The following is a 23542-nucleotide window of genomic DNA, read 5'->3' as shown; positions in this document are numbered from 1 at the left end:
AGGGAATATTTTTACATGACATTTGCACAGCTTGACAAATGGCTAGCTGAGGCTGTGTGCTGCTCTGATGAACGTTGAATTTCCCACAGAGACACCCCACAAACTGACCAAAGAGAGAGATCTAACTGCATTGGCAAACTGGAAGTGGAAGTTGGAGCCTTAAAAACACCCCAGCAAAACAACAAACAAACAGCAGCAGTTCAGTGAAGAGAGCAAGAAATTTATCTTGGGCAGGATGGCATCTGCTCAGGACCTTCTAATCCTGGCACTCTATGGCTTGTTACTAGAGCTACCGGCTGGATGTCACGCAGCAGATACGAGGCAACCAAGGTTACGTCTGTCACATAAAGGTAGGTCAGTGTGTCAGGTTTCTTAAGACTTTGTACTGTGCAAGTTCATTGCCTTCACTGAATGTATTGCATAGGGATTAAATTATGGTCCTTTGATAGAGTAAAATGTTCCTGTTCAGAAATCTTGTGAATTGTTTCTTTGTACTAAACTGCATCCTAGATTAAGTTTACTGAATTTTAGAAGATTTAAGGTACTTGCAGTGATGATTTTAGACTACTGAAATATTCCTCTACCTGAAAGCATGTTAGATTTGCATGTCATTCTCTCTTACTCTCCATGCTGTAAGAAGGCTGTCAGGTCTCTTATTAAGAGGGAAAGAAATGGAGAAGATAACCTGAAATTATTGCTGAATAAATGTGCATCGTGTAACCCTTGAACAATTAATGTCTGTTTCACTTTTAGAATTCTATCTGTCTACAAATATAGCTAAGGCAAAAGGACTGAATTCCTGTGCAACCATATGATTCATTTTCTAAACTAGCAAGTGTCATCACACTATAATTAAAATGAGTACCTGCCAATGTAAGTCTGCTTGCTGTTTAACTGAGCTACCCAAAGTAAAAATCTTACTTTTCTGATATATTTATGTAGAATACTTATAACTTTTATTTTTGCTTAAAATTATTTAAGTCTCAGTTACCTGAAGGCTGAACCATTCTTCCTTAGCTCATTCAATGTCTCTGTTCTGTTCTGGATTGCATGTGATTTAAACTCTTCCCTATTATTTGGGTTTAGCCCTGTATATATATAAAAATACCTATGCATAGCCATGGCATTTCAGTTCTCTGCGGCAGGACATACATTTGTAGATTATATACTTAGACAGGTATGACAGATGGTCATTGCAATAGGAGAAAGAAATGTAATTGTGCAAGATAAAGTGATGATTGTCCAATCAATAATGTTTGAATATTATCTCTTAGGCACAGATGAAAACAAACTGCTTTTTTGCTGACATAGTTGGGAATGAGCAAATTCCAATTTACTCAAGAACACTTCAATGGTTATGCAAGTGATAACTAAGCTGCATCAGTGTAAGGTACATTAGAATACCTATTTTAAGAATGGCTAAGTTTTAAGAATTAGCAGCATCTAGAGCTACATGTGTATACAGCTTTACTCCTAACAAGGTTTAATTGTGTTTTATATAGCAAGCTAAATTACCAATTATAAAGAATGGAGAAGCTGAATAGGATAATTGGTCTGAAAGTCTTGCTAGGAAGCTATAAGAAATGGGGTTTGCTTTTATAGGGCACTGAAATGTTTTAGAGAAACAAGTATTTTTCATGGAAAGCTGTCTTGTAAGTAAACAATTGCTCTGAATTAAATAAATTCTATGACCCCTTTTAACATATAAACCACTTTTCTTTTAACCTATGGTTTCAGAGTATAGTAGGAATGAATGCCAAATGCTGATTGTATAACCCTTTCACATATCTTATTCTTGAAAATGTGCATTTGAATATTGATTTATTTCTAGATGTAACTGCTAGGGCTATAATTATTTTTGATATTTGTTGGCTTCTGATGGGGTAAGGGGGAGGAGAAAAGCACAGTAAATGAGACAAATAGACCTAGTGTTATGTTGGTTCAGGACTTTGGCTTAGCTGACAATTTTGGCAAGCTCCCCACTATGGTGCTGTGACCATTAACTGCTTCTCTGCTCACTTGTAGTAGTAATTGCTTTCCAATGGTTGGAACTAGTGTGCATTTCACTGCATACTACTTCTCTTTTCAGCACTGAGCCAGTAATTTGGCCATAACACATCATAACTCTGATATCTTCAAAGAGGTCTTAAAACATCTATTTCTTACAGAGGGCCAAACTTTACCTGCCTGATGGCAGTTCCCTCTGATCCAACAACCCAGAAAGATATGTCTTCATAAATTCCCTACCGCGGTCTTACGCGTCACCATCTTATATTTCACCTTGTACAGTACTCTATCCCATTTTTCACACTTAGGAAATGTCACTGATTTTACAAGCAGTGTAAAATGCAGTCAGGGAGTGGCTGACCACATATCCCCAGCCAAGGGTTGGAAATGGCATACCTGCCTGCCACCCTGGGAACAACTACTGCAGCCCTCCCAGCCAAAAGAATGTAGCGACCAAGCATGAAGACAATGAGCAAATGTCACTGCTGTCCTCACTAATCAAACAGGAACAGCAGGAGGGACCCTCATCTTAATTGCATTTGCTCCAGAGAAAGGCTGCTGCGGGTACCAGAGAGGTTGGGTAAGTTACAAAGAGGTGGTCATGCACCCTCTGTGTGAAGGTGCTTTAGCCTGTCCTGTGAGTTGTTGTTGTGGCACAGAGGATGGAGCCCATATGTCTAAATTTTCAGTGTGGAGTAGCTGCAGCCTCAGATAAAAAATTCACTGCAAAGAACTTGCAACATGGAAGTTAGCAGGCCTGCTGACTGCCTCCCTTTGGAACTGCAGATGTTGGTGGCTGATTGGGATTCAGGCCCTTGCAAGACAGGCCAGTGCTGACTGGAAAGTTAAAAGCTTCTGTGATGAGTATGATGAGGTTATGGACATCAGATTTTGTTGTTGTTGTGGAAAGATATTTAAAACCAGTCAATTTTAAAGTCTTCTTTCCTTAGAGTCAAGAGAATACTTGCACGAATTAGTCTCCTTTGATTTATATAAATTCAAAAACTATCTCTTTAAATCACTTTTAAAGGGGTGCTCAGTGAAAGTGAGTTAGTGGTCTGGTCTGACAGTGAATGGGAACCTTTTGCTCTCACAGCAAACCAGACCTTCACCTGCAGTGCACACATGTCTCCAAACCCACAGCAACAAGATCAGGTCCTAACCCTTGCAGAGGGGTTGCCTGATGGATAGGAATACCACAATCCCCCTGCCAATTAAGGGATATATTGTGCAACCCCTGTTTGACTCCATGGCCATTTACTCTGCTTCAGTGGGAGTTAATGAAAGTCCTGCATTCATGAACTACTGTTAAACCTGTCAAGTCAATGCAAACTGTAATGGTGATTTTTTTTGCTAAGGCAGATGATGGTCTTAATTCACAGTAAACTCAAATGTGAATTTTGCCATTTCTTTATCAGATGTGACTTGATCCTATAACCACCTAGCAGTCATTTTATGGCTCTAACTTCATTTTTAGTAAGTTGAGGTTTATATCCAGAACTTGATGGTTTTCCTCAAACCATCATCTTGTGTCCATTAGTGCAATCATAACAGTACTACCACAAGTGGTACTGATTTCAGTATAAATTTCCTAAAGGTCAGTGTTTGAAGATGATCATCCAAGATCTGTGTACTCCAATAGCATCATCTTGATTTGTAGAGATAAACATGTGTTATAGCTTGTTAATATTACAGAAAAATATATTTCTGCATTATTAAGTTATAGGTTGACAACTTCATTTAAAAACCATTAGCTCATTTTGCATACAGTACAGACTGGCTAATGAGGTGTTAATGGAAGCCAAGCTTCAGCCCCTATTCTTTATAGGCTTCTGGTTAAATTCTTTCCCAGTATCCCACAGTTTGAGTTCTTGCAATGGGAAATATATAATTAAGGTGAAATCAGCACACACTGCGTGTTAAAAAGAAACTATTTACATTACAGATTGAAATGGATTGGGTTTCCAGAGGACAGGAGGGATATATTTTTACAAGCCTAACAGAGCTACACTGGAAGCATGTGGGCCTGAAAGGCACATGAAGGACGTAATTGTCTAATTCAAGCATTATGCATGGTTTTCTTTGTATTTCTAATTGGTTTGGGATGGTTTTTGTTTCCTAGTTCATAATTACAGTAAAGAACAAAGGAAATACAGTATGAAAATGAGATATTGAGCTTTTAGAGTGGTCTGTACAATTCTCTTGCTGCAATGGGGTCTGGTGCAGTTACGTGCAGCAATTTGCACATCTTGAGGGATCTGTTTTCTATTTTATCCACTACATTCTCTTGAGTGACTTGAGGGATTTTGGCATTACTTGACCTCAGATTGTGTAGGTATGCACTGGACACTGCTCTCGTCTAGAAAAAGTGTGGTTAAGAAGCAGTTGTGCCTGCCTTACCCATTGAAATATGTCTTTTTTACCTGTTGTTGGAACTGCTTGCAACTTTCTATAGTAGAGTCAAGCTGCAGCAGGCAGAAGGAGCAGAATGAACTTAGAAGGAAATCATCTGGGTTAAAAAAATGTATTCTCCAAGCACAAATATTTCAAATAGTGACTTACTGCTAAGGAAGGGAGAGATGAAATGTTGCAGACAAAAACTGATACTCTCCATGTTCATAGTCAGATTTTAATATGCAAAACGTGTAATATAAAACATTTAATGTAGAAGAATTTAGTTTTTTTAGGGCTGACTAGTCATCCTGGAGGGCAGCTGAGGTCTGTTACAGCAGAAAAAATGTTTCATTGCCATTTGCAGGAACTGCAGTTTCAGCACACCTACTTTAACTTTCCTGATATTTGCAATTTAGCATTTATTGTGATTAAGACTAAGAGTTTCACCATGTTTATCCATGATGTCTTACTCCCTTCTCTAGCTAGAGGGTAGTGAAATTTACTCAGGGGCTAACAACTACATTGAGTAACAAAAATGTAGGCAATATTTAGACCGTGATTTCCAAATTCTAAAGTAATCAAATATGTTTAATCATAGTATAGTATTTTCAATTAGTAATCACCTGGCTGCATAAATCATGGCTAATTAATAACTAGCCACACAACTCAGATTTCATTGGTTTTGAATGATTAAGAAAGAGCAGTTTCCCTACCAAAGCAAATTCAAATTCAATAAAGATTTTAATTCATGCTTGATATAAGTCACCTTGACTTTGTACCGGGATAAGGAACTGACTTGTGATATTTGCTTATATATAGTCCAGAGAGGTCTATGTACAACAAAAGTGGAGAATATTTATATATGTATTCACACACCCATATATATATAAATATATCTATAAAATAATATAGATACATATAAACGTATCTGTAAAATGTATATATAACAGATTGAAGTTTTTGTATTTCTTATATTGTATTAAATTCTTATATTGCAGTAAAATTCCAAGGGTTTAGAAACTAATAGTTTTTATTATGGCTCCACATGTAAATGTGCTTGGGTACAAGGGCTGATAACCAGAATTATGAGTGTTTGGAAAAAACAAGTGACAAGTAATGTTTTATAAATCTTGAGGCCACACAGAACTCAATGTCAGCTTAGAAATATCTTAGGCAAAGATGCACAGGCATCTCTAGGCCACTTATGAGGCATAAAGGAGAGCTTTTGCACCTCCCACTGGATAAGCAACTGATTGTCTACCAACATTTAGGACAAGATTTAGGTCCATTATCTATCCATATCACAAAGGGTGACTGCTGGAAGTTCTGGAGTGCTTACAAGTAATCCTAGAGTGCCTTGCTCACTGAGACAGGAATTTTTTGGCAGAGAATTTATGCTAGTTCCTTTCATAACTGTATTTTGTTGACAAAGGCTGCTGTAAGTATTGCTGTAGCAGAGCTCTGAAGTGATAAGTGCCACGCCGGGGATGCAAGGAGCAGACGGTTTGCAGCCTAACATCAATCACTTTCTGCTCCTGCTTTAGAGAGCTAAGTACTATCTGAAGGTGCAAGACCAGAATAACCTGCATGTTGCTGCTTCTCTGCAGCTAACTCCCTGCTTTCAAAGTGATAACACCATCTGCTATTTTAAACTCTTCATCAGATATCGTACTCATCATTATTTCACTGAAAGCAGGCATTACATTTTGCTTAAATGAAAACAAGATTCATGCTATTTACATGATTTACAGGATGATGTGCAAGGGTGAGCATCTGTGTCCAGCCTTTTGAGAAACTTTTGATCAATAAATATACTAAAAGTGTACAATGGAAATTTATATATTATTAAAATTCTTGCCCTGGTTTTCTTCTTGTAGCCAGGCAAATATGATGAAGTTATAGCATGCAGACAGTGTAATTACAAAAATCATCATTTCTTGAAGAAATTCATAGCCTGTAGGGATAAAGATAACAATCTTTGTTTTACAGGGAGAAAAACCCCTCTTGAGTATACTATTTAAAATGTTTTGTGTTGGTTAGTTAACGTTTGGCATTTATTTAAATCAGTTAAGGATTCAGAATTAAACATGAAAGAGCATGTTGAAAAAGAATGAAAATATTGCATTATAAAAAATATGTAGTATACTTTATCCATAATTTCAAACTCATGTTAAGAAAGAGCTTAAATAATTTTGAAGAAACAATATCTGAGAAGTTTTAAAAATAAATTCCATCTTTAAATTGGAGAAAAATTTAAATTGCCATCACTAAGATTCAGTTTGAGGAACTGAATCTACTGAGCCTACTGTATACATTAAAACAAAGGAAACCATTGTGATTCTCTCACAGAACAATTTTAAAACTGATGTGTTTATCTCACATTGACAAATGCCATTTTCCCCTTGGTCTTGGTTCTTCTGATCACCCTCAAGGCTACAAATTCTTATTTTGGAAGAGAGATTTCTCCTTGTTAACAACTTCAATTGGAAGCTGACTTCAATGTGCTTTTCCTCTAAGCATTTTCTTTAGTTTAAGCTATAAATTGATATGCTTTCACTCATGCTGCATCCCTTTGGCAAACTGTTTTATAGCAGTCTAAAGACTATTTTTTTTCCTTTCAAAACAATGTAAAGCAGGAATGTACCAACATGTATTCATATTTTCTTACCCTATGATGATTTTCCTACTTATAAAAATCACTCAAGCAAAAGTACTTTAAGATAAATTTTGTTTGGTTTTTTTTTTTTGGTTTTTTTTGTTTTTTTTGTTTTTTGTTTTTTTTTTTTTTTTTTATTCTTTAAGACACAATGTTACAAACAGGAGTGGTTTCTCTGGTTTTTCTCAGGGGTTCTTTGTGGCATTTTGATGCTAGACCTCTTCAAAGGATTTGTAAATTGCAGCACATTACAATCAAGCATCCAAATGCACTGTTTAACTGCACTGCTCTTGGTGAATGTATAATCTTAGTGATGAATCTTTGTTCCTCTTCTAGTCTACTCATTCTTATTTTACGTGAAATTTAGAGGACCTCCAGAATGTAATGGCATGTCAAAGGTTCCTTTTACAGTTTCTCTGCAAGTATGTACAGGAGGTCTGCAACCACAAAGTTGTCAAAGGGATGCCTGCCAAACATCTTGGCCCTGGCATGACACCCAGCCTGTGTGTGCAGCCAATAGCTGCAAAACTTGGTTCACTCATGTAACTGCAAAATAATTTTTGATGAAATAAAAGTTGAATCTCATCTTTAAATTATGTTTTATTAGTCTCAGGTGAAAGCAGAGAATTGGCAGTTGTTTATGTCATGTCTACCCTGTCTCGCTAGAGTACTTGGTGTGCTTTATTGCCTCTTCTGTCAATCAGAATCTGCTCAACTCTTATTAAAAGTCAAGAAGAGTTCTCCAGTTACATGTAATGATCTAAGATTTGTTCCTGGATGCAGTGTTCTGTTTCAGACTGAAACTTCATTTGCCCTGTGGAAGTGCCAACCTTTTCCCTCTTAAACGCCACAAGAACAGAATCAATTCTGTGTACCAGGAAGCAGCAATACTGCATCATGTTGTCTTTGCTTTTCCATGGAGAAACACAGCGCCATAGCACTCTCTGTAACTCAGCTGCCTGCTACTGATTGGCTCTTAGTACTTAGACATCCAGTATGATGGAATGGATTAAAAACTGGTTTTGTAAATTTCTGCACATTACAGTCAGTGCAAAAGAAACCTTCTAATGGTCAAATGGCAAAGCCTACTTTGACATATACACGTAGCATTCAAAAATTATATCATGATTCTTGGTTGAATTTTCATATCAGAAATTCCTAATTGTGAAGGAAACTTCCTAGTCAAGGAAGATTATATGAGAAGCATAGGACTTGTCTGCTTTGTGGGATCTATTGCAATATTGTTCAAAGGATCTTTATGAATATTTAATGTCAAAAAAACAGAAAAAAATTAAAGGCTAAAAATTTCATTAATGAAAAATAAAAATTAAAAAAACCTAAACTCAACCAAAAAATGTCTAGTAGCCAAAAATGGGAGAAAGTCAAAAATATCACTGACAGCTTCTCCTATCTCTTTGGCCTGAGTAAAAGGTGTAAATTATTTATAAGAATTTGATGACAGGCAATATACAGTACTCTTCAGACTGTGATTTGGCAGGAATAGATATGAAAAAAGGTTGTTTATGGTCCTTGTGAAATCATGTTGCTAGCATTTTTACTACATCAGTAATGAAGAATTTCAGGTTTTAGGAGATTTGCTTGTTCAGCATTTGCAGTTTATCTTCTCTTTTTATTTTTTTTAAATCCCCAAAAATAAATTTACATGCAAACATAAATTCTTAACTCATGCTAGACTCCTCTAACATGATGATGGGTCTTTTTTTTTTTTTTTTCCCAAAAGTAATTCTCTAAACCAAGGGACCAGTGCTTGGAAGATAGGCATTCAGTGAAAGAAGATTTAACTCCTCTTCACATCCTTAATGTATCTGTTCTCTACTTCTTCTGTGTTTATTTTCATCTAAAGGATTCCTGACTTCATACTGTGAAGCAATTGAAGCTTCTGTGGGGAGTCAAACAATGGGGTTTTTACTGTTGCTAAGTTTGCTTTATAAGCTCTTTCTTACAACACATTCGCTTAATAGGCCTAGTAAAGTGGTGAATGCAGCTGTAAATATATCTTTATTTGTTCATGTGCAATAAACATCACAAGGATTTTGGTCTTTTCTTATTCTGATCTTCCTGACACTGGTGAAAGGAAATTGTACAAAATGAATGAAAAGTGCCTTAAACTGATTGCAGAAAACAACAGTCTCCACATACCTAAGGGTTAGTACCTTGTTTCTCTTTAACAGATGGTTTCTCCCAGCAGTGTTACTAAAACTTAATAATAGCAAAATAATAGGTTTCTTGATGTGAGGGAACTGTTCCAGATAGCACTATTCATTGGGGTCATTGCTGAAGGTCATTTTTCATCCAGAAAGCTAAAGGTTAGCAAGTGTTGCTCAATTCCATGAGCTCCTGCAACTCTTTATTTATGATTAAGCTAAGTGCTCTCCTGTGGGTGTGTGGTAAAAGCCAAGAGTAAAGGAAAATAAACCCATTCCTTTATATATTAAATATTTCATCTTAGTTGATTGAGAATGGTATGATGCAAAGCTTGAAAATATGTGCTGTCTGGGAGCCCAGAAAGACATAAGCTGTCTTTGAGATCTTGTTCTTATTAATGTTGTTGCTGAGAAAATGTCTTGTCTTTACGTGCCTGTGTTTACACGCAGTAAGTCATTATTCTCTCTTCTCTGCTTATCTTAGGCATGGCCATGTCCTCCTGCAAATTTTCAGGTTAGACAAGCATCTGGGATAGCAGTCATTTCTAATCACACTACTGAGAAGGTGTTAAAGTATTCAGCAGGTTCAGCACTTATTATAGCTCATAACCAGGCTGTAAACAGTCCCAAGCACTTTACTGATTCCATAGTATTCCTTGCAGAGTGACTGCAGTTTCTGTGGTTATTCTTCTGCAGCAGTGAGTTAATTCATTTCTAGAAGAATTGAGTTACAGGAAAGAGTGTTTCTCCAACAATGGCTCTGAATGCAGTATACTGTCTTTAAATTCTGCTGCTAAATATATGAAACCTTTATTACAAAACCAGAATAATTAATACAAACATTGAACAGAGAGCTTGTTTCACTAATTGCAATAGCAAACCTCCCATAAACTTTTGTGACTACAAAGTTGTCAGGATATTCCTTGCTCCTGACCTTACTCTCTGAAAGAGGTGATCCATTTGGCCATTGTGTGTATTTCTGTCTCTATTGAGTTTAGAGGAAGAATAGTGGTCCAGCTTAAACCAGAGTCCTTACATTTCAATAAAAGTAAGTAAGATGGATTTGGGAAGAATGTCTGATGATGGGTCTAGCATGTTACACATGCAAGGATAAAACCCTTTGTCTGAGAGTGACTTACTGCAGAGTTTACAAGCTGCAGTACTATTGCCTTGATAAAGTATAGGTGAAGCTATTTTTCCTAAGTAGTGTGTCTTTGATCTAATAACGGTCTGGAAGAAGAGGATGGAGGTGTAGTAATCTGAGCAGTGTAAGTTGCTCCCGGAGCTGCTGGACACAATTGTCTCTGGACCACAGTAATGACTGATGTGCTCTGCACCTGTTTCCACGCACAATATGCTGATTTAGATTAAGCATGACATGCTTAGGTTAAGCAGCTTTCAGAACAATTTAAACTAAATTGATGTACTTTTGTATGAAATAGGTGAGCCACTCACAGCTGTCTGTCATAGCTCAGCTAGTCCTTAGCAAAGAAGTAGTAAAAAACTGCTAGATAGGAGGTTAGATACAAGGTGTCTAAGTTATTTCCACTGCACACAAAGTGGCCTTAAAGACTGTATCCTAAAGCTTTGGTTCTATAAGTATTTGATCTTATGTGTGTACTTTTAATTATACAAGTTGCTTCTTTGATTGAAAGTTAAGTTGGGGTTTGATTGCAAGATCAAAATCTACAGCTTGGATTCTTTGAATCCATCCCTGTAGTGTGATTCATTAAAATCAATCATGATAAAAGTTGTTCTATTTTGCCTATACCCCAGGCATTACAAAGCAACTTGAAACTTTGCAAATTTTGATTTATGTGTAAAATTCACTTTTCATTTTATTCTGTGGTTAAACACTTATGGAAAATATTGAGAATTACAACTTACTGTCCTCCTTTGTCATAAGGAAAATGGTAATTCCAGAAGATGCTTCTTTGGGGCTTTTATAGAGCACTGTAATATGTGTGGGTACATGTAATTTAGAATTGTGAAATAAATTTTACAAGTGCTATATGTGGTCTCCGTAATTTTCTTGACATGGAACAACCCCTTACTTTCTTAGAAAATGTAACAGATTACTTCATAATATCAGACTAATGGATTTTTTTTTTTTTTGTGGTTTCACATTTACTGCTTTAATGTGTAATAGTACTAAAATCCTTGAGCTGTAAAATTAGATGTCTGGGCTGTTGAGAACTCCTTGTACTTTTAATTTAAGAGTAAAACAAAACAAAAAACTTACAGCATGGAGATTTAAAAATACTAATAACTAGTGTTTGTACATTCTTGTGAAACAGTTCCTGAAGTGTGCTGTGAATTTGATAGCAGTGTAGAAATGCTTTACCTTGGGATTGTTGAGAGGTAACAGAGATATTGACGTTTCCTGATATCTGATACCAGTGGCTGGGAGTGTTGCAGGACCTATGGGGAATATCTGAGTTAAACTTGTCATGTTTTACCATGTTTTAGATTTTAAATGGTATATACTATAAATTAACATGCAGAAAGTAGGTTTCTAACCTATGATGAAAAGGTGGTCCAGAGATTTCTGGACATTACATTATATGCAGACTGTAGCCCTGCTTCAGCCTTGTTGGAGTGGTTTGGCCTCTGCATTCAGCTGTTCACAACATGGTGGTAAGTTTCTACGGATGTTGATTTCTGTGCAAATTTTGTCTCAGTGGTTTTGCTTTGTAAGTGTTTGGTCCTTCAGTCTGCAAGGTCTGCTCTTGCCAGACATTTTAATTTTGATGGCAGAGGTTAGCTGTTACAGCATCCACCTGAGCACCATAATTATGGTTGCAAACACATCACAGTAGCGCAGGGAGAGAACGCGTTTCTGTTGGCATCTCGGAGTCCTGCAGTTGGTTTCACAGGAATTGTAACAATGCTGATACTGCTTACTCACTACAGAATTGTTTACAGACTTTTAAAAATGCATTTGAGAGAACTAGAGCGTGGAGGTAGATACGGAGAGCATGTTCCATAATTAAAACAAAATTAAAATATAGATTTTAAAGCCTTCCAGATCTTAATGCTGTTCATTGGACAAGACTTGCTTTTAGCCCATCAGTTCCTAACCTAAACTTATACTGATTTTTTAATCCTTACTGAAAATGTAGAAGACCTTACAACTGATGGTGTCTATCTTGGATGGTGAAATCCAGAGATCTGATATGATGCTTATAGAAGTTATTGTACCTATGGAACTTGTCTTTAAACCAAATATTTTTATAATTAAACTATTTATTTTTTTGGAAAGTCAAGGCATTTTATTTCACTGAGAGTTTTTTTTTTGTTGGGTTTATTCAATCACCAATAATGTGTGATTACCAATTAGATTTGAGAAATCTGGATTAATTTGAAATTTTATGGAAAACTTTCAGCAAGCTCCTGGGATGTTTTTAAGTCTTTCTAAATCTTGTAATTTGCTTCCAAGTACAATTATACAACCTATATGGAGACTAAAACTTCCTTCCAGCTACCTATTGCTTTACTTCGTGAGACTGAAATACCTTTGAATAGTGTGACACTGGCACTGAGGCATATGAACAAAGATATACCTCAATAGCAGACTATCATTAAAGGAGATAAACTTGGAAATGAAAGATGTATTCTATACTCCCATATCCTTATATCATATGTCCCTTGGGTTTTTTTCTGTTCTTTCCTCCACTGAAGTAGTTGGAAATGTTATTTTCTTTATTACTAGCTTTTTTAATATCATCACTTTTTATTAAATCACTTAATTCTTCTAAAATCATACTCACTTTTCCTCATCCCTAATGTTTTCCTACTGCAGAAAACATAAGGACATCCCAGCCACTAAGGTCTCCCTTATAGAAACTATATCCCTCTCATGTAACCTTCAACAGTATTTCTTCAATATTTTTTATTTATTAAACACTTATTTGGCTCTCTTGGTGGGCCAAAAATAGCAGAGGTGTGATTGTTCCTTCATGGGCCTGTTGACCAGTTAGTTTGCATGCGCTAATTGACAGTTAATTGACCTGCTAATTGTATTAGTTGTCTAATGATTTTGTTCTCTTTTTTTAAGGGACTGATAGAGTATTTCTATTTTTAGCTTCTGACTTTCAGGAAACTTAGAAAAACTTCATGTTTTTTAGACTGCCTGTACTCCTCACTCTTTTCCCACAAAATTTAAAATTGGTCAGTGGGATCTCATGTGTCATAGGGAACAAGGATTGTGTCACCAGTTAGCAGAGTGCTCCAGAATACCTGATTTTCTAAGGAAATTAGACTTGTTTGCATCACAAGGTAATCAAATAATTTTTACTGTAATAAGTCATTCATCTCTTTTGGTCCTTCCAAATTGATAATTCTGTAGAGAAGTCAGATAACTATTGTCGTTTTAGTGGCAACATAATTATCTTTTCCAATAATTTCGATGGGAATTTCAGTCTCCTGAGTCTCCTGTGTTGCAGATAGCTGTTCCTGTGAAATCCACATGATATCCAATCATGATTTAGCCTGTGAAGGTATTTTCTTATTTAATGAATTAAAGGCACTAAATCTGTATTCTTAAGGATTAAGAGAATTGAAATTAAAAAAAAACCATGGGGTTTTGTTTTGAAGTTTTTTGGCTGTGAATTGAAGACAGTGCAATAAATGAGTACTTGGAAGCTATTTTCTGTGCTACTCCTTGCTTTCAAATGGGTTAGAATTATTGTTCTAGCCCTTTCCTCTAGGATTTTGACATGCTTTTATTCCCAGGGAAGTCTTGGTTATGTACATACATGTGGAGATTTCTGGAATATTAAAGCAAGAAGCCAAGGAATGATGGAAGTGTCCCAGATCAATATAATGTTAAAGGAAGAGAACATCTGGAAAAAAAGACCACATAAGTTCTATATGACTGAAAGATGAGAGTCCTCACTAGATAAACATTTGCACTGGATGTTTAGAGAAGACCATATAACTGAGGTGTAGTGAGATGGAGCTTCATCTACCCTAAATCAAACCCACTATATCAGTATTGGCAATCTTTTCCCAAAAGACTTGTTAATGTGAAAATTTCAAGAAAAAAAGAATCAGGCTGGCAGTTGAAAAGTGCATTAGACAAGCAAGCTAAAAATACTATCAATACAATCTATGAGTATCTGAGCACATTCTGCTTTAGGAGTAATCACAAGAAAGCATTCTATATTTACTTTGTATTATCTTAGATGGTGTCATTCTCAGCTCAGACTGATAAACTGGTAATAAATTGTTATATGCTTTGCTAACAAGCAGGTTTTTTTTTTATCTGTAATCTCTAAAGTTTTTAAGTGAAGCATTTTATTTAAAGTGCTTTGAGATTCTAAGTTAGATAAATTAACCTTTTTCCTTCTATTGATTGTGCTGTAAATGCATTCCAAAAATTCTAGTGTGCTGATGAAACCAAATTTTTCCTTAAGCTGCTGCCATTTGTTCTTTTGTAATGTTTATCTAGATACTGTTAATTAACTTCAATTTTACAGATAGTTTAGGAATGTTAAAACGAGCCTTGTCCTATCTCAGTTGTCAGAAACAGTAGCAATGCTTTGAAAGAGTAAATGGATGTTGTCTTTCAATTTTAGTCTCCACAATAATGTTTAGTTTTGTTCACAGGTAAATATTTAAATCAGAAATTTCATATGAACTGATTTAGTGATGACTACCATTTTAATAAATTGAGATACAATATTTTTCTTTGAAGTCCCAGGTTTTGAAATTAGAGGTTCTTAAGAATAAGTCATAGTTTTTGAAAATTATAGTGTTCAGCATTGTATACAATTCTTGGAAACAATACCTTTTCAATGTTTCAAATATTGGAAAAAAAGGAGAGTAAATTGAAAGAGTTTTGCACTTATTTCTGGAAGCATTACATGCTTTTTTGAAAAATCTCATCTGCCATTATAAGAGCTCCCAAGTTGGCAAAATTACTTTTTTTTTTTTTTGATGAATGCACTAAATAAGTACTAAAAACTTAACACATTATCAGTGACTTTAAATGATACCTTTTCTCTAGGACAGAGGTTTATCATCATTACTTGAAGCAAGTACGTCTTGAAAAGGTATTTGATTAAATTATTGTGGTGAAGAACAAATCAAGTGTTCAGTTGCTCATTTCTTCTAAAGTAGCACTGGTGACATGGATCCTACTGTAGACGACTTACCTGGTTTGGGGTTTGTCTACAAATTCTTCAGATTTGACATTAACTTTGCAATTCACACATGCAGGGCTCAGGAAGCGTTTCCAGTGGTTTAACAAATCCTATGGCATCTAAGTGCACATTTACAGCCTGCTGAAAATATAAATTAAACTAACTTCACAGCATTGTTGTTAATTTGTGGCTAAAATTACATGATTCAGAGACATTCATGCTAACTTGTTACCTCATCCTGACTTGGTCCTGTATCAAATCCCTCTCAGTTCATGCTCATGACTGATTCTCTTCTGTTGGCCTCAATGGGCTATTTGTTTCTTTTGAAAAGGTTTCTGCTCAAGGCAAAAAAAGAGTCTGAGAGTTTTTGCTTTGCTAGTGGAGTTTTTAAAATTCATTTTCCTGATGCTTGAAGCTCCTGCAATAATTATGATTAGTATCATGTGTTTATGTAGCTTCCAGCTAGTAATACAAGGATTTAAGTTAATTTTATATTATGTGTGTCCTGTTATTTTTGGTATAAGTTTTGTTTTGGTTTTAACTGTCTACTGAAATGTCATATCTTAGGGTAATTTTTTCTTTAAATTTGACTTTATATTATTACTGCTCTAAGAGAACTAAATTTAATTCTGGTTTGCTCGCCATTACTTAATATCTCAAGTATAATTTTTTTTTCTACTTTTAATTAAAACTTCCTTTTATATGTTCCAAAACAAGCCATTCGAAGGAGGAATAATTTAACATGCAAAAATAGAAATTATTTAGATGCTTTCTTTATTATGCCAGGTAATAAACAAAAGAGATGTCCAAGATATGTTCTAATGTAATATTATTCTTTTCTGTAGCATCAGTAACCTTGGCCAAGACCATGCCTTTACCATTTTTTCCAGTGGAAGTAGTACCATATCTTTATGTCTCTCTATGTACTCTACATCAATTTACGAAATAAATGCACTTCTTATATTTTAGAATGCATATACTTTGTTTCAAAAGTTGCATTAAATATAAGTTCTTGTTTTTATACCCTGGAAATGTTTCCACCCATTCTTTTGTGGTGTATGCCTCTTTCTCGATTTTGGGAGCTCTGGATGAAGAAATGCTTAGAGATTTTCACAAAAAGAGTATTTTTCTGTATTGTCTTTGTCTGAGTTTTGTTTGTTTATTTGTTTTGTTTTTAAGTTGAAAAAATATTGAAAATACAGAAAGCAACAGTTAAATTTTCAGCTGAAGGTAGAGGATTTAGTTGTGCTGTGCCAGGGAGGTTTATGTTGGATATTAGGAAAAGGTTCTACACGGAAGGAGTTGTCAAGAATTGAATTAGGCTGCCTAGAGGAGTGTATAGATGGACTGTTTAGGTTTAGTGGTGGGTTGGCAGTGCTAGGTTTGTGGTTGGACTCAAGGATCTTAGGGGCCTTTTCCAACCTAAATGATTCTATGATTCTATGTTTTGTGATGTTTGAAAAGACACAGGCTCACCATTTCTTTCAACTCTGTCAATCTGGTCCTAATCCCATTCAGGAAAGAACATATTTTCTGCAGGAGAGAATAGATTTTTTTGTCTCCTGATAGACAATTTGGATGCAGGTTTTAAGGTTGCTTTCCCCCTATTTTGTTCATTTTTGTGGGTTCTGGTTTGGTTTTTTTTGTGGTTTTTTTTTTTTTTTTTTGTCCTTTTTTTTCTAAGGAGTCCTGGAGAATAGTAGAAACTAGAGGCAGACTTCATGTTCTTCTTGGCATAAAATGGTCAGATTTCTGTTTATTATCTTCTTTTTCTATCCTTCTATTATATCCAAAAATACAGAATTAAACTGACATTCAGGTTTGGTATCAAAATAAGTGTTCCTTTATTTCCAGTTTTTCTCATGCTCCTTTCTAGCACTTACACTATAATTTTATTTAACATGGTCCTGCTAAGGTAATGACTGGCAATGGACTTAAACTGCCTTCCTTTGACACTTTTTTATTTGCAATTTTTTTCTGTGGTGCTCAGGTTGTTATAGGGAGTTTAAAACTGTGTTGTGTTCTGTAGCCTGTACTGATGTCTGGAATATCAGAAACTCCTGGTGGTTCTTACATACTTGTTTTAAGATTACTTTTAGCTTTCAATGGATTTCAATAAGATTTGTCAATGGCAGTGAGAGCAGAGACATCAAATTGTCATTCAACTGCAGAAGACATCAAAAACTGTGACTGGTGTGCATTTCAGAGCAGTTGTAACGCTGTTAACCTACTTAGATAAGGAGAAACCTCTACGAATTTTCTGGAAAATTGTCTATTATTTAAAACATTTAATCTGAGAATACAATATGTTTGTTGGCAGTGGAACTGTATAACTTTTGGCTTCCAAAGCTGTCAACCTTTTTCAGAGATGTGCTTTACTTTTTTCATTTGTTCCTTTAGTCTTCTACTGCAACCTGGAAAAAGTCTAAAGAGTTTTCATAGCAGTAAGTTTTGTGTTAACTCTGAGACATGGACAAACAATGAGTGAATTCATAGTTGAAATGATTCAACTTTTGATCTAAGAAAATGTCTTAATCTGCAATAAATTCTTGGGTAAAATGTATATGGGTAAGTTACTAGACTATATTTCTGATGTACTGTTCAGGCTATCCAGAATTTAATAACAGATGAAACTTTCTTCTGTTGGATAATCTGGAAAGAGAGAGACATAACTGAACAGAACAATAGATCATTCATGACTACTGAATAAGTGGTGTATTTTTGTTTTCCCAAGCTGAGCATTTCCAAGTTGAACATTCTTTTGTGTTTGTTGTCTGTTTTAAAAACATAGATTACCTTGGTTAAAGATTTTTGAATGATGACTGATGATATAAGAATATGTGGAATTTGTTCTGAGTTGTTAAAATTAGTGCATAATGAATTCAGAAATCTAATGAATAATGTATTGTATTCTATGCAATTTTAAGTTTTACTTGTCTCTCAGATCTTGATCAAATAGTTCTAGAAAAATATTCTATAGAAAAAGGGGAAAAGAAAGGACAAGACCTTCCTACTTAAATATCCATCCCATTTGTGTTAATTATTGTATGCATTAAGGCCAGTCTTGAACAAGACTAAGCTATGTATCACATGAGGAAGCTCAAGTTCAGCATATCCTCAGAACATGTGTTTGGGACTTCTGTGAACATATCCTCTGACGTTTCAGTGCTTCAGCTGGCTGAGTCTCTTGTGATCTTTTCCAAATTTTGATGCAGCTTGTGGGTTTGGAAGCTGAATTAGTTTTGTTTTCACTGCATCCTCACTGCAAAATCAGGGCAGAACTAGTTCAAATACCACAGCCCAAACTGAGTTTTTCGCTTCGTTTGCAGTTCTCCTAAACTTAGCCCAAGGTTTGTTGTGTGAATGACAACCTAGGAGAAGCCCAGATTAACACTAGTAAAGAATCATGAAGTGTGATCCTTCCAAATGTTACCTCTTTCTTTCTGTTCACAATTAATTATCTTGGAGGTGTTAGAAATATGCTGGTGAATTTGTATTGTTTGGGAACTTAAGTTGATTTTAGGCTCTGGTGGTTACTAATCATATTTGTGTAGAATATTCCATTTTAATTCATAAAACAGTATGATTAAGTAATTTTTCCAGATTTATATGCATCCACACCCAGTATTTGGTTGTTTATGATTCTTCAGTCCATTTGAACTGTTCCTGTAGTGATTTGCTCTTAGGACTATTGCTGGACTTATAAGAGAAAAAGAATATTCTGTGAGAACCTTTTGAAAAATTTCAGTGGGGCAGGATGAAAGGAAAAGGAGAAAATAACTCCATCATGTCTCTTCTCCATCCCCCTGAAAAAACTACAAACCAGAGCAATCACCTCTAAAAAACCATTGGAGCTGGCTTCAGGATGGTACAGATTAATGTGCTGAAATTGGGTAAAGCTGTGACACAGTTCCTCTGGCACGATTTTATAATACTGCCTCATCAGGCCTGCCCTTACTGCCATCACCCACATGCTACAACCAGAATGATGATGGGCATATTATTCACAGGTTCTTGTGAGAATCTGCAGTGTTCTTGTTATTTATAGGGTCCAAGTCAACACAGTAGAAAGTCAGAGAGCAGAAACTAAATTGATAATCTGCCTACTCTTGACCTGTGTATGCTGTATTTTTAAATGCTGTCCTATGTTGCAGTTACGGACATATATCCACTGAAGTAATGGGTGGTGTTCCTATTCTTCCAGACCTTCAATCAGTGGAACAGTTGCATTATTTTCCTCATTAGGACACTCTTAATCTAAGTGAAATGCTAATTGTCATGCTGTGAGATCACAATCCTACATCTTAGGTGGAGATGTAACATCTGAGCTACCTGCGGAAAAGATCTTGTGTCTGGAAACTTGTTCCTTTTTCCAAATGTTTTGGCATTCGAAGCTGTAGCCTGTTTTCCTTACCTACATTTTGGGACAATCACAACCAGACTCCATGAATAAAATGTGGGAAGTGACTGACTTATTTTAAAACCAGTTGTTAGCAAAGAATCACATAAGCCACACTCCAAAATGATTACTTTGTTGAAATGAAAACCAAAACAAAGAACAGCAGTATTGTAGGATATTAAATATTTAGACAGTTTATCTAAATATCTCTGCTATTTCCCTCGTGCCTTGTTTTTATCCCTTTATTTATAACTAGGATCAGAAATGGAAATGTAACAATATTCTTAAGGAAGATACAGAATTACAAAAAAATCCCTCAGATATGATTTTCTTTGTATATTCATTCCATCTTAAATAAGGGCAAGAAGTCTGAATTTCTAACATTGCTAGTTCTGTACTTAGTGCTAGTTCTGTGGCAATACAGTTTGGGTAAGCAATTTTAGGACAAATTCTCTATTTGGAACTGCTGGAATGGAATCCAACACAGCCTTTCCACATCTATAGTTGGTGATCTCAGGCTGACTTACATAAGCACATTAAAAACAGATCTGAACTGAGGAATTATGTTGCATTAATTTATATTATGGTTTACAACCATAACAGCTTTAAATGACAAGTTCTCAATTGGCATGATTAATACAAGTTTTCAAAATTACTTTTTTTTCTTTTTTTAAGCTGCCTCACATTTGTAAAGGACACATGGGTTTCTTTTTACTTGAACATCATCATATTACATCCTGAGTTGGAAAAGCCCCATAAGGATCATTAAGTCCAACTCCTGGCCCTGCACAGGACACCTCCAGAATCACACCCTGTGCCTGAGAGCATTGTCCAAAAGCTTCTGCCAGGCTTGGTGGTGTGACCATTTCTCTGGGAAGGCTATTCCAATGTCCAACCGTCCTCTGGGGGAACAACATTTCTTCTGATATCCAACCTAAACCTCCCCTGACTCATCTCCTTGACATTTCCTTGGTTCCTGTCACTGGACAACTGAGAAGAGATCAGTGTGTGCCTCTACACTTCCCTTGTGAGGAAGCTGCAGGTCAGGGTAAAGTCTCCTATTCAGTCTCCTCCAGGCTGAACAAGTGATTCCAACCACTCCTTGTGCAGCTTTCCCTCTAGACCTGGCTATAGCCCTCCCTATAATAGCTTTATATCCTCACATTGTGGAGCCCAAAACTGCACACAGGCTCGAGGTGAGAAGACAAGGACAATCCCCTCCCTCATCCAGCTGTGCCTGATGCCCCAAGACAAGGCTGGGTCCTCCTGGGTGCTGATCCATGTTCAACTTGTCATGTTCTATTTATTATTAGTAGTAGTAGTATTTAAAAAAAAATCAATAGTTGCAGAAATTTTTCAATCTGATCCCAGATAGGTGGAACATAGATGAAAAAGATTGTTTGTGTATCTCTGTGTTTTTTCTCCTTGTGAATACATAGCTCGGCCTATGTATTGAAAATAACAATGAATAGCAACAAAGTAGATTGCATGAACTTTTTACAGTCTTGAAAAAGCTATGTGCTTGCTCAAATGAAAATACATATTTTGTTAATACTTCTTTTTCAAAGAAATAATAAGGATAAATATAGATATATGATATTGTCATAGAAACCATTATCACTTTTTACATTATGTGAATGATCTTCATAGACAAAGTCTACATGTATATTGCACAGGTCCTGAGTACCTTATTATTTATTATTTGGCTCATGCAATGTTTTGGATTTAATTAATTAAATATATTGGCTTATGTTGTTTCTGTTGTATATTGTATTTTGAAATTTGTTGTTTTGCTACTTTTAAAGCATGAAAGCTGTTTTCCTGTTCTTCTGAGTAAGTAGCTTTATAAATTGCTTACTGATTTTAGGACCATATTAAAAGATGTAAAACACTGCTATTGGTAATTCTTATATAGTTAAATACCGTATTTCAATGCCATACTTCAGTGTTCAAAAAAGTCTTCCTTGTCATTTGAATACCTCTTGAAATCTTAAAGTCAGATTCCCTTATCCTGTGGGACTGTCTGAAAAACAGACATACTGTTACAATATGAAGTTTAGCATATCTTGGCTGAGTAACTTTTGTAGTTCATCCTGGCCATTAACTATTTTCTACTTCCATCAGTAATTTCAGACTTTAAAAAGATGCTGGAGGCCACTCTGTGACTTAAGCAACAATTTTGTGTTTAAGACTTCAGTTTTGAATAGCCTGCAGGACACTAAAATCTTGTACTCACTATATGTAATTGAGAAGCAGTGATCCCTGGTGCTTCAGCTTACTAGAGAGTAGATCCATGGAGTACAGCCAGTTTCCTGGACTGTTAATTAAGGAAAGGATAGAGTTTTCTACTTCACTATGGATCAGTTAAGCAGTTTATCGTTCTTACAGATCCAAAAAACCACATCTGTCCACATCTTGTGGAACAATATTTTTTTCACCCTATATGTTTCAATAACATATACCTTTCACCAGCAGGAATTCTTGTTATTCATCTGCAGTGATCAGTAGTTGAACATATTCAGAGAGAACATAATGTTCACAGTTAAAAAAGGCTACTAGTTGACTTTTCTCCTACTCAGCCTATTTAATTTGTTATAGATGAATTACTACAATAGTAATTCCAGTTCCTTCAGTCTCCAGCACAGCCATCCAAAAGTATGATCATTCAGAGCAGAAGACATCAATATTGGAGTTTGTGTCAATGATTGCAAAACCTGGTTTGCAGAAGCAGTTGTTTTAATAAGAGTATGTCTTGCCTTAACTCGTACACCTTGAAGTGATAGATTGTAAAAAGATATTTGGGCAAATGAGCAATAATAACCCCTGGGCAAATTTTGTCCACACCTGCCCATTTCTGTACTGTTTCAGAAGAGAAACCTGAAGAGTCTGAGGCAAATTGTGTGATCTGGCTTAAGTATTAAATGTTAGTACATAGAGAGTTTCACAACTTCTGTGTGATAAATCAATGTAAAGTTTACAGAAGCAGAATAGGAATTAGGACTGATGATGACAATGATGATCATTTTATTCCTTAATGAATGCTATTATGTAAAATGAGTCTAGTCTACACCTGGCATTTCAGTCATCATACTTCAAACATCTTTTTCTCCAGAGTGACTACGCATATATTCATGAAGCAAGTATTTCAACAACAGCAAAATTTTCTCCTCTATGAAAGAGTAGCTTTTCATTTTGAGATACTGAATAATCCAGGAATTAAAGTTTTAATTGTTACAGATGCTACATGTGCATAAGTTTCTAGTTACACTTTCTCTGCTTATGCCAAATACTGGAGTTTCTCAGTATCCAGTTTTAATAGACTCACTTTCTTTGCCACTCAGTGTAAATCAGATTGCATTCAAATTCCAAATCCATTGTAGTTTACAGTGCAACTCAGTGTAAACTTGATGTATCACCCAAAACTTGAGTGATCTACACTGATTTCAGTGCTCTTCATAAGTGCAGGTCCAGTTTATCTACAGCTTTTTTAGGCTTGTGGAGATGTGCTGGGTCAGTCCAGATGCGTAGTGCTGGATGAGAATTAAGTGGAAGTGGTAAGCATACAGGACTGCTGCTCTGGATTAGCTAAACAAATTCAAATGAGTTTTTGCAGGAGCCAGTGGAGCCTTTGCTCTGTCTGGGATGTGGTGTATCACCAGTAACAACCTTTCCTGATGGCTGGGATCTGCTTGAGGTATCCAAACTATCTTGTACCAAAGCAATCAGCACACCTGGCTACTTAGTTCAGTGTTGTGCTTGTAATTTCCACTCAATC

At 35.7% G+C, this 23542-nt stretch overlaps 1 protein-coding gene across 1 annotated transcript in view; it reads left to right on the top strand.

Annotated features, from left to right (window-relative positions):
• The first annotated feature begins 229 nt into the window (after positions 1 to 229).
• The window catches only part of SEMA3E (semaphorin 3E), a 126042-nt gene continuing 102729 nt past the window's right edge, over positions 230 to 23542 (top strand). Inside the window, exon 1 of the mRNA XM_053942703.1 lies at positions 230 to 350. Within this exon, the coding sequence (XP_053798678.1) occupies positions 236 to 350 (115 nt within the window). The 5' untranslated portion in view covers positions 230 to 235. The remainder of the gene's footprint in view (positions 351 to 23542) is intronic.

The sequence above is a fragment of the Vidua chalybeata genome, chromosome 5, assembly GCF_026979565.1.
Source record: "Vidua chalybeata isolate OUT-0048 chromosome 5, bVidCha1 merged haplotype, whole genome shotgun sequence".
Lineage (NCBI taxonomy): Eukaryota > Metazoa > Chordata > Aves > Passeriformes > Viduidae > Vidua > Vidua chalybeata.
Note: the sequence above shows the minus strand (reverse complement) of the source record. Positions and strands in the feature narration are given on the sequence as shown.